This window comes from Amphiprion ocellaris, chromosome 21 (assembly GCF_022539595.1).
Source record: "Amphiprion ocellaris isolate individual 3 ecotype Okinawa chromosome 21, ASM2253959v1, whole genome shotgun sequence".
Classification (NCBI taxonomy): domain Eukaryota; kingdom Metazoa; phylum Chordata; class Actinopteri; family Pomacentridae; genus Amphiprion; species Amphiprion ocellaris.
In genome coordinates, this window is record NC_072786.1 from 16,119,995 (window position 1) to 16,131,919 (window position 11,925).

Consider the following 11,925-nt stretch of genomic DNA (forward strand, 5'->3'; position numbering starts at 1 on the left):
ATATTGCGCAGGGTACTTTTACATGTAGAAATATTGCAAAGATTCTTCCATAAGTAGAAAAATACTGATATTAAAAATACTGATACTGCATGGATTGTATTGATATGAGCAGGTTTTCTTTTAAATATATCAATTAATAAAATCAATTTTGAAATCTAAATTGTAATATCTATTCACAATGACAGTTGCTCCTTTGTAAAGTTTCAAAGCCATGACAAAACAGTGAGCGAACATAACCTGTAGCAGGACCTTAAAGGTGTAGTTAATGGAAATTCCCATTATGAAATTGTGCAATCTGTGAGAGGAACAATAAACGTAATACTTCTGACTAATAATTTAGCAGATGCTGATAGTCTTCCTGGTTTTACTTCTTTTCAATAGGCCTACACCCTTGGTGTTTACATATGTGGAGGAGGACTATAAACTGTCCTTTAACTGTCATTAAAAGCGGTTTACATTTTTTTAAATTAATGTCCTTACTGAGCTGTTACTTCATATGGTAGGAACAACTATTAAAAACAGATTACAATAAAGCTATTTTTAAAAAAATTCCCCAGAGCTTAAATACAGGAGTCCATTGCCTTACTGGGTTCCATAGTGTTCTATAGTTTATTTTAAATGTAAAAAATAGTGACAAAAATAGTGACAAATGTATATTAATGTCTGGTTTGCCGTAAGGTGCTATTTCCCAGTGTGCACGCCGAGCCATTTATATGTAAATAATTAATTCCTACTCCTTTTCTTGATTTCTTCTTTTCGCTTATTTTTGTCACAAGTTACCCCGTTGAAGAACCGAACCGACCTTTTATTTTGAAGGAAACGATTTTTCACAACATCCGTTCAACCCGGAAGTTGTTTCCTGCTCAATCCCATGAATACAAAAGTGGGATTTGGTTCGCTGTTTTGACGATTTTAAACTTAGAAAATGGCGTGGAAGAGCAAAGGTTTGAACGACCGTTTATTTAGCTGTCTGCTAATATTAGTTGTCGCTTCCTTAAGCTAATTATACAGTAATTAAAAACAGTTGGGATAAGAGGCTAACGTTAGCTAACGCTCTGCGTTGGTGGGTGAAGTTGGAGAAGAGGCGTCTGTTAATGTTTGCTTGAGCATCTGTGGTTAGTTTATTTTCTTGTCTCCCCTGTGTTTTTTATTTTTCTTACAGGCTCTGCTCTCCCTCCAGCCTCCTTACAGCTGCTGGTCCCTCCGGTGAGGCTTCTGTCCGCCTTCATGTGGCAGGTGGTCCAGCAGCACAGTGTGATGCAGTACGACAAGCTGGTGGACTTCATCAGTCTGGTCACTGAGATGGTTCCTGAGCTGCTGAGTCCCAGTCAGAGGGCTCAGCTCATCCTGGGCCTGAGAGCCACGGTGAGATACTATTCTTTGTCACTCTTATTAAATATGATGTGTTTCTGTGACTCCACAAAGAAATAATATCATTTATTATGTTTTCCTTCCCTTTATATGCCAGCATGTGCATAAAAGCTGCAACAATGAATCATTTATTTTTATTTCAACTATTTCATTAATGGGCATCAGTTTTGATAATCAAATAATATGATTGACTGATAAAACAATTAGTTTGCAATTTTGGTTTATACCAACTATCAACAGACCATTTTTCTCTACACCTAAGGAGCATATTACTCCTCATCTCCTGAATATCACTGAATAACCTATTATGAAAAATAAATGATGTGTTCAAATGAAATAAATATTTGAGCTCATTTGCCCAGGGGTGACTATTACATGTTTGAGTAATTCCTTTTGTGAAAAAAAAAGGTTAAAATCCTCAGCTTCCAGCATAATTTGAAGTAGCTTCTGTTTTCTTTACTTATCTATGATGATGAACTGAATATCTTAGTGCTGAGGACAAAACAAGACATTTAAAGATGTTATCTGTGGCTTTAGGAAACATACGCACATTTTTCATAAATTTTCTGACATTTTATAGACCAAGTGAATAAATGAAGAAATCAACAGATATATTAACAAACATTAGTTGTAGCCCTACTACATAGGAGAGAATATTTATAGATTTGAACAGCTGTTAATAATATAGTAGCTTTTAAATTACACTAAGTAAGACAAGATAAGATTTAATTAATCGCACAGCTGGGAAATTTGCAGTGTTACAGCAGTAAAGGGGGCAGTGGAAACAAGGAGCATTATTAGAAAATAAACAACAACTATACATACACCACCGTTCAAAAGTTTGGGGTCATCCAGACAATTTCATGTTTTCCATGAAAACTCACACTTTTATTCATGTGCTAACATAACTGCACAAGGGTTTTCTAATCATCAATTAGCCTTTCAACACCACTGGCTAACACAATGTAGCATTAGAACACAGGAGTGATGGTTGCTGGAAATGTTCCTCTGTACCCCTATGGAGATATTCCATTAAAAATCAGCTGTTTCCAGCTAGAATAGTCATTTATCACATTAACAATGTCTAGACTGTATTTCTGATTCATTTAATGTTATCTTCATTAAAGAAAATGCTTTTCTTTCAAAAATAAGGACAAGTGACCCCAAACTTTTGAACGGTTGTGTAAGTACTGTTGATATTGTACAGTTTTTCCACGTATGAACATTCAGATGTTGCTCAGATTCCTCTGGATGTAGAAAATATAGATTTTGCACTTGACTCTGTATCGAAAAAACAATTATATTGCAGATTCTTGCAGGAGTAGAAACACCGATTTAAGAAATACTGATATTGAGCAGATTTTATCTATATTGCACAAATTCTAAGTACAAAACACAAATTTTGCAAATGTGATGGTGTTACATGAATGGAAGCATATTTCAGATAATATATTTTACTTTTCAGAAAACAGAATCTTACCACATTAGATCTTGGTGTCGTGGCTAATCACGTATTTTAACCCCACCGGTCAGGTCTTATGGCTAAAGTGCACATAGAGATACACTTTCAGTAACTGTAGTTGTTTTTATTTAATCCTATACACTGACTTTTAAGTAAATGATAATATCAAACAGGAGTTTAAAATCAAAACATGTGCACGGTTAGGAAACTGTTCTGCACCTGAATGGCCACTGAGGAGACTCTATGTTGTTTCTGTTAACTGCTTTCAATCTGAACATTTCAATACATTGCCCCTGCATTTCTTTTACCATCTGAAGCATGTTCGGTGATGAGGATGAGGATAATTATTCCTCATTGTAGTTGTATTAGTCGTAATGTTTTGTTTGTTATTAGTCAAAATCTAATGCTTTTGCTCACAGAACATGGTCGCATACATGTTTTTTTTTTCTTGTTTTTTTGACTCACCTGTCTCCCACTTTTGCCCTGCTGCAGCTGGTTCTGGAGCTTTGTCGTGGTGATGGAGTCGCCAACCTGCAGACCATCCAGAGCCACCTCGATAAAATCCACACCTGCAGCTCTGAACTGAGCTCCAGTGATCAGATGGTGAGTTTTTATAGACAAATCAGAGCTGCTTCATTCACAAACAATTTAGATCTAACTAATGTAACTTCATTTTGAATATACACTACCATTCAAAAGTTTGGGTCACTTAGAAATGTCCTTATGTTTGAAAGAAAAGTTTTTTTTTTCAATGAAGATAGCATTAAATTAATCAGAAATCCAGTCTAGACATTGTTAATGTGGTAAATGACTATTCTAGCTTGAAATGGCTGATTTTTAATGGAATATCTCCATAGGGGTACAGAGGAACATTTCCAGCAACCATCACTGCTGTGTTCTAATGCTACATTGTGTTAGCTAATGGTGTTGAAAGGCTAATTGATGATTAAAAAACATGAATAAAGTGAGTTTTCATAGAAAACGTGAAATTGTCAGGGTGACTCCAAACTTTTGAACAGTAGTGTAAGACTCAAAGAAAGCCAGCACTAGACATGCACATAAAATTAAAAAGCAAAATAGTTAAAATTTCAGAATAACAGCATATTCCAATATATACAATATAATTTAGATATATAAGCTACATATACACTACTGCAGTTTACAATCATGGTGCATCAGCAACAGAATATGTTGTTTTGCATGTGTTTTAGGCAGTTTTTTTTGGTATTCGCTTTGTCAGAAGTAGAGTTTCACTTTAGTTTCGCTTCAGTTTGAATGTAAATAAGTAAATATCCCTCCTATATGTTTAGTATTATTATGCACTGTACCCCCCCCACACACACACACACACATTTTTTGTATAGTAAATTCCAACAATTTTGCATCCTTTTTGTAAATACCAGCATTTATAGCACCTTTTTTCTTAAAGTGCATGTTCTTTTGTACATTGGCTTCCTTATCTTTCTTGAATGTAACATGTATGAGGTACTGGATATCTTGAATTTCCCCATCTATCTATCTATCTATCTATCTATCTATCTATCTATCTATCTATCTATCCATCCATCCATCCATCCATCCATCCATCCATCCATCCATCCATCCATCCATCCATCCATCCATCCATCCATCCATCCATCCATCCATCCATCCATCTATCTATCTATCGTGTTTTCCCATTTAAATCTCAGCAAAGAACCCTGTTTGGGTCCCATCATGTAGGGACACCAAGGGCTGAAAATAATAAATTAAGATAATATAAGTTAAGATAATCTAATTTATTATAAGATAAGATAAGATGAGATAACATAATCTAAGATAAGAAGTGTTACAGCAGAAAAGGGGACAGTTAAAAAATATAGGGACATTGGCAGAAAAAAAGGGAAAAAGATATAAATATTACTGATAATGTACAGATCTTTCTATATGTAGAAATTCTGATTTTGGACATTCCCTTGAATGTGGAAAATAACCATATTGCGCAGGGTACTTTTACATGTAGAAATATTGCAAAGATTCTTCCATAAGTAGAAAAATACTGATATTAAAAATACTGATACTGCATGGATTGTATTGATATGAGCAGGTTTTCTTTTAAATATATCAATTAATAAAATCAATTTTGAAATCTAAATTGTAATATCTATTCACAATGACAGTTGCTCCTTTGTAAAGTTTCAAAGCCATGACAAAACAGTGAGCGAACATAACCTGTAGCAGGACCTTAAAGGTGTAGTTAATGGAAATTCCCATTATGAAATTGTGCAATCTGTGAGAGGAACAATAAACGTAATACTTCTGACTAATAATTTAGCAGATGCTGATAGTCTTCCTGGTTTTACTTCTTTTCAATAGGCCTACACCCTTGGTGTTTACATATGTGGAGGAGGACTATAAACTGTCCTTTAACTGTCATTAAAAGCGGTTTACATTTTTTTAAATTAATGTCCTTACTGAGCTGTTACTTCATATGGTAGGAACAACTATTAAAAACAGATTACAATAAAGCTATTTTTAAAAAAATTCCCCAGAGCTTAAATACAGGAGTCCATTGCCTTACTGGGTTCCATAGTGTTCTATAGTTTATTTTAAATGTAAAAAATAGTGACAAAAATAGTGACAAATGTATATTAATGTCTGGTTTGCCGTAAGGTGCTATTTCCCAGTGTGCACGCCGAGCCATTTATATGTAAATAATTAATTCCTACTCCTTTTCTTGATTTCTTCTTTTCGCTTATTTTTGTCACAAGTTACCCCGTTGAAGAACCGAACCGACCTTTTATTTTGAAGGAAACGATTTTTCACAACATCCGTTCAACCCGGAAGTTGTTTCCTGCTCAATCCCATGAATACAAAAGTGGGATTTGGTTCGCTGTTTTGACGATTTTAAACTTAGAAAATGGCGTGGAAGAGCAAAGGTTTGAACGACCGTTTATTTAGCTGTCTGCTAATATTAGTTGTCGCTTCCTTAAGCTAATTATACAGTAATTAAAACAGTTGGGATAAGAGGCTAACGTTAGCTAACGCTCTGCGTTGGTGGGTGAAGTTGGAGAAGAGGCGTCTGTTAATGTTTGCTTGAGCATCTGTGGTTAGTTTATTTTCTTGTCTCCCCTGTGTTTTTTATTTTTCTTACAGGCTCTGCTCTCCCTCCAGCCTCCTTACAGCTGCTGGTCCCTCCGGTGAGGCTTCTGTCCGCCTTCATGTGGCAGGTGGTCCAGCAGCACAGTGTGATGCAGTACGACAAGCTGGTGGACTTCATCAGTCTGGTCACTGAGATGGTTCCTGAGCTGCTGAGTCCCAGTCAGAGGGCTCAGCTCATCCTGGGCCTGAGAGCCACGGTGAGATACTATTCTTTGTCACTCTTATTAAATATGATGTGTTTCTGTGACTCCACAAAGAAATAATATCATTTATTATGTTTTCCTTCCCTTTATATGCCAGCATGTGCATAAAAGCTGCAACAATGAATCATTTATTTTTATTTCAACTATTTCATTAATGGGCATCAGTTTTGATAATCAAATAATATGATTGACTGATAAAACAATTAGTTTGCAATTTTGGTTTATACCAACTATCAACAGACCATTTTTCTCTACACCTAAGGAGCATATTACTCCTCATCTCCTGAATATCACTGAATAACCTATTATGAAAAATAAATGATGTGTTCAAATGAAATAAATATTTGAGCTCATTTGCCCAGGGGTGACTATTACATGTTTGAGTAATTCCTTTTGTGAAAAAAAAAGGTTAAAATCCTCAGCTTCCAGCATAATTTGAAGTAGCTTCTGTTTTCTTTACTTATCTATGATGATGAACTGAATATCTTAGTGCTGAGGACAAAACAAGACATTTAAAGATGTTATCTGTGGCTTTAGGAAACATACGCACATTTTTCATAAATTTTCTGACATTTTATAGACCAAGTGAATAAATGAAGAAATCAACAGATATATTAACAAACATTAGTTGTAGCCCTACTACATAGGAGAGAATATTTATAGATTTGAACAGCTGTTAATAATATAGTAGCTTTTAAATTACACTAAGTAAGACAAGATAAGATTTAATTAATCGCACAGCTGGGAAATTTGCAGTGTTACAGCAGTAAAGGGGGCAGTGGAAACAAGGAGCATTATTAGAAAATAAACAACAACTATACATACACCACCGTTCAAAAGTTTGGGGTCATCCAGACAATTTCATGTTTTCCATGAAAACTCACACTTTTATTCATGTGCTAACATAACTGCACAAGGGTTTTCTAATCATCAATTAGCCTTTCAACACCACTGGCTAACACAATGTAGCATTAGAACACAGGAGTGATGGTTGCTGGAAATGTTCCTCTGTACCCCTATGGAGATATTCCATTAAAAATCAGCTGTTTCCAGCTAGAATAGTCATTTATCACATTAACAATGTCTAGACTGTATTTCTGATTCATTTAATGTTATCTTCATTAAAGAAAATGCTTTTCTTTCAAAAATAAGGACAAGTGACCCCAAACTTTTGAACGGTTGTGTAAGTACTGTTGATATTGTACAGTTTTTCCACGTATGAACATTCAGATGTTGCTCAGATTCCTCTGGATGTAGAAAATATAGATTTTGCACTTGACTCTGTATCGAAAAAACAATTATATTGCAGATTCTTGCAGGAGTAGAAACACCGATTTAAGAAATACTGATATTGAGCAGATTTTATCTATATTGCACAAATTCTAAGTACAAAACACAAATTTTGCAAATGTGATGGTGTTACATGAATGGAAGCATATTTCAGATAATATATTTTACTTTTCAGAAAACAGAATCTTACCACATTAGATCTTGGTGTCGTGGCTAATCACGTATTTTAACCCCACCGGTCAGGTCTTATGGCTAAAGTGCACATAGAGATACACTTTCAGTAACTGTAGTTGTTTTTATTTAATCCTATACACTGACTTTTAAGTAAATGATAATATCAAACAGGAGTTTAAAATCAAAACATGTGCACGGTTAGGAAACTGTTCTGCACCTGAATGGCCACTGAGGAGACTCTATGTTGTTTCTGTTAACTGCTTTCAATCTGAACATTTCAATACATTGCCCCTGCATTTCTTTTACCATCTGAAGCATGTTCGGTGATGAGGATGAGGATAATTATTCCTCATTGTAGTTGTATTAGTCGTAATGTTTTGTTTGTTATTAGTCAAAATCTAATGCTTTTGCTCACAGAACATGGTCGCATACATGTTTTTTTTTTCTTGTTTTTTTGACTCACCTGTCTCCCACTTTTGCCCTGCTGCAGCTGGTTCTGGAGCTTTGTCGTGGTGATGGAGTCGCCAACCTGCAGACCATCCAGAGCCACCTCGATAAAATCCACACCTGCAGCTCTGAACTGAGCTCCAGTGATCAGATGGTGAGTTTTTATAGACAAATCAGAGCTGCTTCATTCACAAACAATTTAGATCTAACTAATGTAACTTCATTTTGAATATACACTACCATTCAAAAGTTTGGGTCACTTAGAAATGTCCTTATGTTTGAAAGAAAAGTTTTTTTTTCAATGAAGATAGCATTAAATTAATCAGAAATCCAGTCTAGACATTGTTAATGTGGTAAATGACTATTCTAGCTTGAAATGGCTGATTTTTAATGGAATATCTCCATAGGGGTACAGAGGAACATTTCCAGCAACCATCACTGCTGTGTTCTAATGCTACATTGTGTTAGCTAATGGTGTTGAAAGGCTAATTGATGATTAAAAAACATGAATAAAGTGAGTTTTCATAGAAAACGTGAAATTGTCAGGGTGACTCCAAACTTTTGAACAGTAGTGTAAGACTCAAAGAAAGCCAGCACTAGACATGCACATAAAATTAAAAAGCAAAATAGTTAAAATCTTTACCAGTTTTGTGTCCACTTGTTGACAGGCCAGCGCTGATCTACTGAAGAAATCTTACAGCAACTTTGCCAGCCTGGTTCAGAACATTTTGAATGTTCCTTTTGAAAAGGAGCTATTTTTCCAAGTGAGTTTGTTTGTGAAAAATTCATGTGTTTTAAAAGCGAATAGAAAACTTTCATAATGACGAAAGAATAATGAACAGTGACGTTTTCTGTATCATGACAACCTGTGCTGATATGATTGATTGTTTGACTCTGATGCTCTGGATGTTTCTATAGGAGGTTTTTCCTGCAAACTACGGTTCTGCTTTCAACCAAAAGATCCAGCAGCTTGTGTCTGTGTTTCTGTCCAGACTGGAACAGCTGCTGCCGATACCAGACCTGCAACAGGTACTGAAGCAGCTCACACATCTGTAGACTAAACTGTTAGATGTACAGAAATATACAGTCAGAAAATGTGCTGTTTTGCAAAACACCTCATACTGTTAATTATAAATTTCCAGCAGTTTGTGAAAATATTGCCTTAGAAATTAAGTCATTAATGAAAATAATTTAATATTTTACATGGTAAACCATGTAGCTACTTTGCTGTATTTGCTGTGAAATGTGAGATGTCGGAAAGCAATCCTTTATTTGTGTTTCACATTTCAAAGATGATTTTGCTCCACCAGACCAAACATTGTCTCTGGATGTTCTTTTTGTGCTGCTGCCTCGAGGCCTTTCAGTGTGTTTTACTTACCAACTTGTTTCTGTGATCTTTCCGCTCAGACAACAGCTTGGCTCACTGAAACATCTGTTTCAGAGGATTTGGGACAACATCTGTCTGAACCTGTTGCTCTAAAGTCTCTGCTTCTTCATCACAAACAGATGGGGACTCTTAGCTCAGGTGAGAACAGAAATTACTTCTACTTTTTTAATTCAGCAAAGAATTCTTCCTGACAAGCCAGAATAAAGAGTGTTTTCACATATTTTTTTTAACAGAAAAGTTTGAAGTAAAGGCTTTCCTCTGGTCTTGCTTGCTTTTTTTTTTTTTTTTTTTTTACATTATTCATTTTTTTCTTTCAATAAGGTTTAATGTGTAAAATGTTACAGCTGTTTCTTTATTCCAGCTTGGTCAAGCAGTGAGGGGGATATAATTCTGTCCATACTGGCCCTCCCATCTCAAACTGGAGTGGAGAGATTCACTGAGACGTACAGTGAGGATGATGATGATGATGATTATGATGATGAGGAAGGAGCCCTGGCATTGGAGGATTTGGAAGAAGACTCAAGTCAAAGTTCAGATGTCACCGCAGATGATTGGCTGCCAAAGAAGAAATCAGGTCAGATAAAATCAGTAGCAGAAGCAGACAAGAAATGCCCTTGAATCAATCAGTCTTACTTCACTGACTTACTGTTCTTTATGCTGTTTTTTAGGTCCGCTGCCACGTTTATTCATCTGCCCTCAGTGTTCGTTCACACACCGCATAAAGAGGAAGGTTCAGGAGCACATCCAGACTGAGCATCATGCAACGGCTCCCAATCAGAAAAAGAAATGTGTGAAAAAAGCTGGAAGAAAGACTCTGCAGAAAAATCAAGACTTGAATGCTGCAAAAGCAAAAGTAGAAAGCAACTCAGAGAAACAGAGGAAACGCAAACAGAAAGACGGTGTTGACAAAAAGAGGGAACGTAAGCAGAAGGACAACTTGGAAAACAAGGAACGACGGAGACGTAAAGAGCCAACGGGGGAAGACAAAAGGTTTCTGAGCACACGGCCTGTGAACAAAAACTTCACCGAGGAAGAAACCAAATGCTTGATGTGCGAAAAGGTCTTTGAACATCCAAATCAATTGAAGACCCACATGAAGCTCCACGGCTTCCGGTATCGCTGCAGCCAGTGCGAGAAGGGATTCACCAGCCCGTCGGGGTATTATCAGCACCAGAGACTCCACAAGAAAGGACGGATATTCACCTGTAAGCAGTGCAACAAGGGATTCCTGTGCAATTATTCCCTCAAGCAGCACGAACGCCTGCACGACGGCCCTGCCAACTTGTGCAACATCTGCGGGAAACGTTTCAGCAAAGCCGGCATCACAAGACACATGCAGATGCACCGAGGGGAGAAGAACTACCTGTGCACCACCTGCGGGAAGTCGTTTTTGTCTTCGGGGGAGCTGCTGCTGCACAATCGGACTCACACGGGGGAGACACCGTACACCTGCGTCCACTGCGGGAAAGGTTTCTCCAGCAAGAGTCACCTGAACGTCCACGTACGATCTCATACGGGAGAACGACCGTATCTGTGCTCGGAGTGTCCAAAACGTTTCCTCACACTGAACTGTTTAAAGAGACACACACTCAGCCACAACGGGCTGAAACCATTCAAATGTCCGAACTGTGACAGAGAATTCTCCCAGCAGGGGAATCTGAAAAGACATCAGGCGACTCATAAACAAGATGTAAAATGATTGATAAGTTAGAGTTTAGTCATAAATATTGCCTCACAAAGTTTAACACTCTTGGAAAATGAACTGCCTTTGTGTCAAGACATTTTCAGTTTTCATAGAATACTTGGAAGAGTTTGCCTTTAAGTTAATTTATTATGTGGCAAAAACACGCTTTGGGTTCTTCTTTATATGCATCAGTGTTCTTCTTGAATGTGCATTTTAGCCGCTGTGTAAAAACACCAACACTAATTAGAAACCTATGGAAACCCTAGGAATTTTTTTTTTCATCGGCCGGGAAATTGGCATTTTTGACGCCCTAAACATACACGAAAACGCATGAAAATCGCCACACACACCAGGACCGGCAAAAAATTTGATATTTTAGGGGAATGGCATGCGTGTGTGCCAAAATGGCTCAATAGCGCCCCCTAGAAAAATAAGAAAATTCAGCCGCTGGGCCGCATTTGACCTAGAGCTACGAAATTCGGTACACATATGTAACTCGTCAAGACGCACAAAAAAGCCTCTTGCATCACTACCCCTAATCCAACAGGAAGTCGGCCATTTTGAATTATGACTCATATTTTGGACAATTTCGTGTCATTTTTGGACAAACATCCATCCATCTTCTACCGCTGGTCCGGGTCGGGTCGCGGGGGCAGCAGCTTTAGGAGGGAAGCCCAGACCTCCCTCTCCCCGGCCACATCAACTAGCTCCTCCCGGGGGACCCCAAGGCGTTCCCAGGCCAGCTGGGAGACATAGTCTCTCCAGC

General features: G+C 37.3%; 1 protein-coding gene across 1 annotated transcript; it reads left to right on the forward strand.

The window, feature by feature from the left end:
* The first annotated feature begins 5,646 nt into the window (after window positions 1-5,646).
* On the forward strand, window positions 5,647-11,343 carry LOC111571442 (zinc finger protein 883-like). Its single transcript, XM_035950165.2, has 8 exons — window positions 5,647-5,751; window positions 5,969-6,171; window positions 8,132-8,242; window positions 8,757-8,852; window positions 9,007-9,117; window positions 9,496-9,613; window positions 9,837-10,049; window positions 10,144-11,343. Exons 1-8 carry the CDS (start codon window positions 5,733-5,735, stop codon window positions 11,172-11,174), a joined length of 1,902 nt encoding a protein of 633 aa, XP_035806058.1. The 5' UTR covers window positions 5,647-5,732; the 3' UTR covers window positions 11,175-11,343.
* Window positions 11,344-11,925: the final 582 nt, after the last annotated feature.

Bases quoted from the DNA above. Each gene is read 5' to 3' on its own strand.
- LOC111571442 (XM_035950165.2), top strand. The intron at 6,172-8,131 runs GTGAGATACTAT...GCCCTGCTGCAG, and splicing joins TCCTGGGCCTGAGAGCCACG to CTGGTTCTGGAGCTTTGTCG. The intron at 8,243-8,756 runs GTGAGTTTTTAT...ACTTGTTGACAG, and splicing joins TGAGCTCCAGTGATCAGATG to GCCAGCGCTGATCTACTGAA.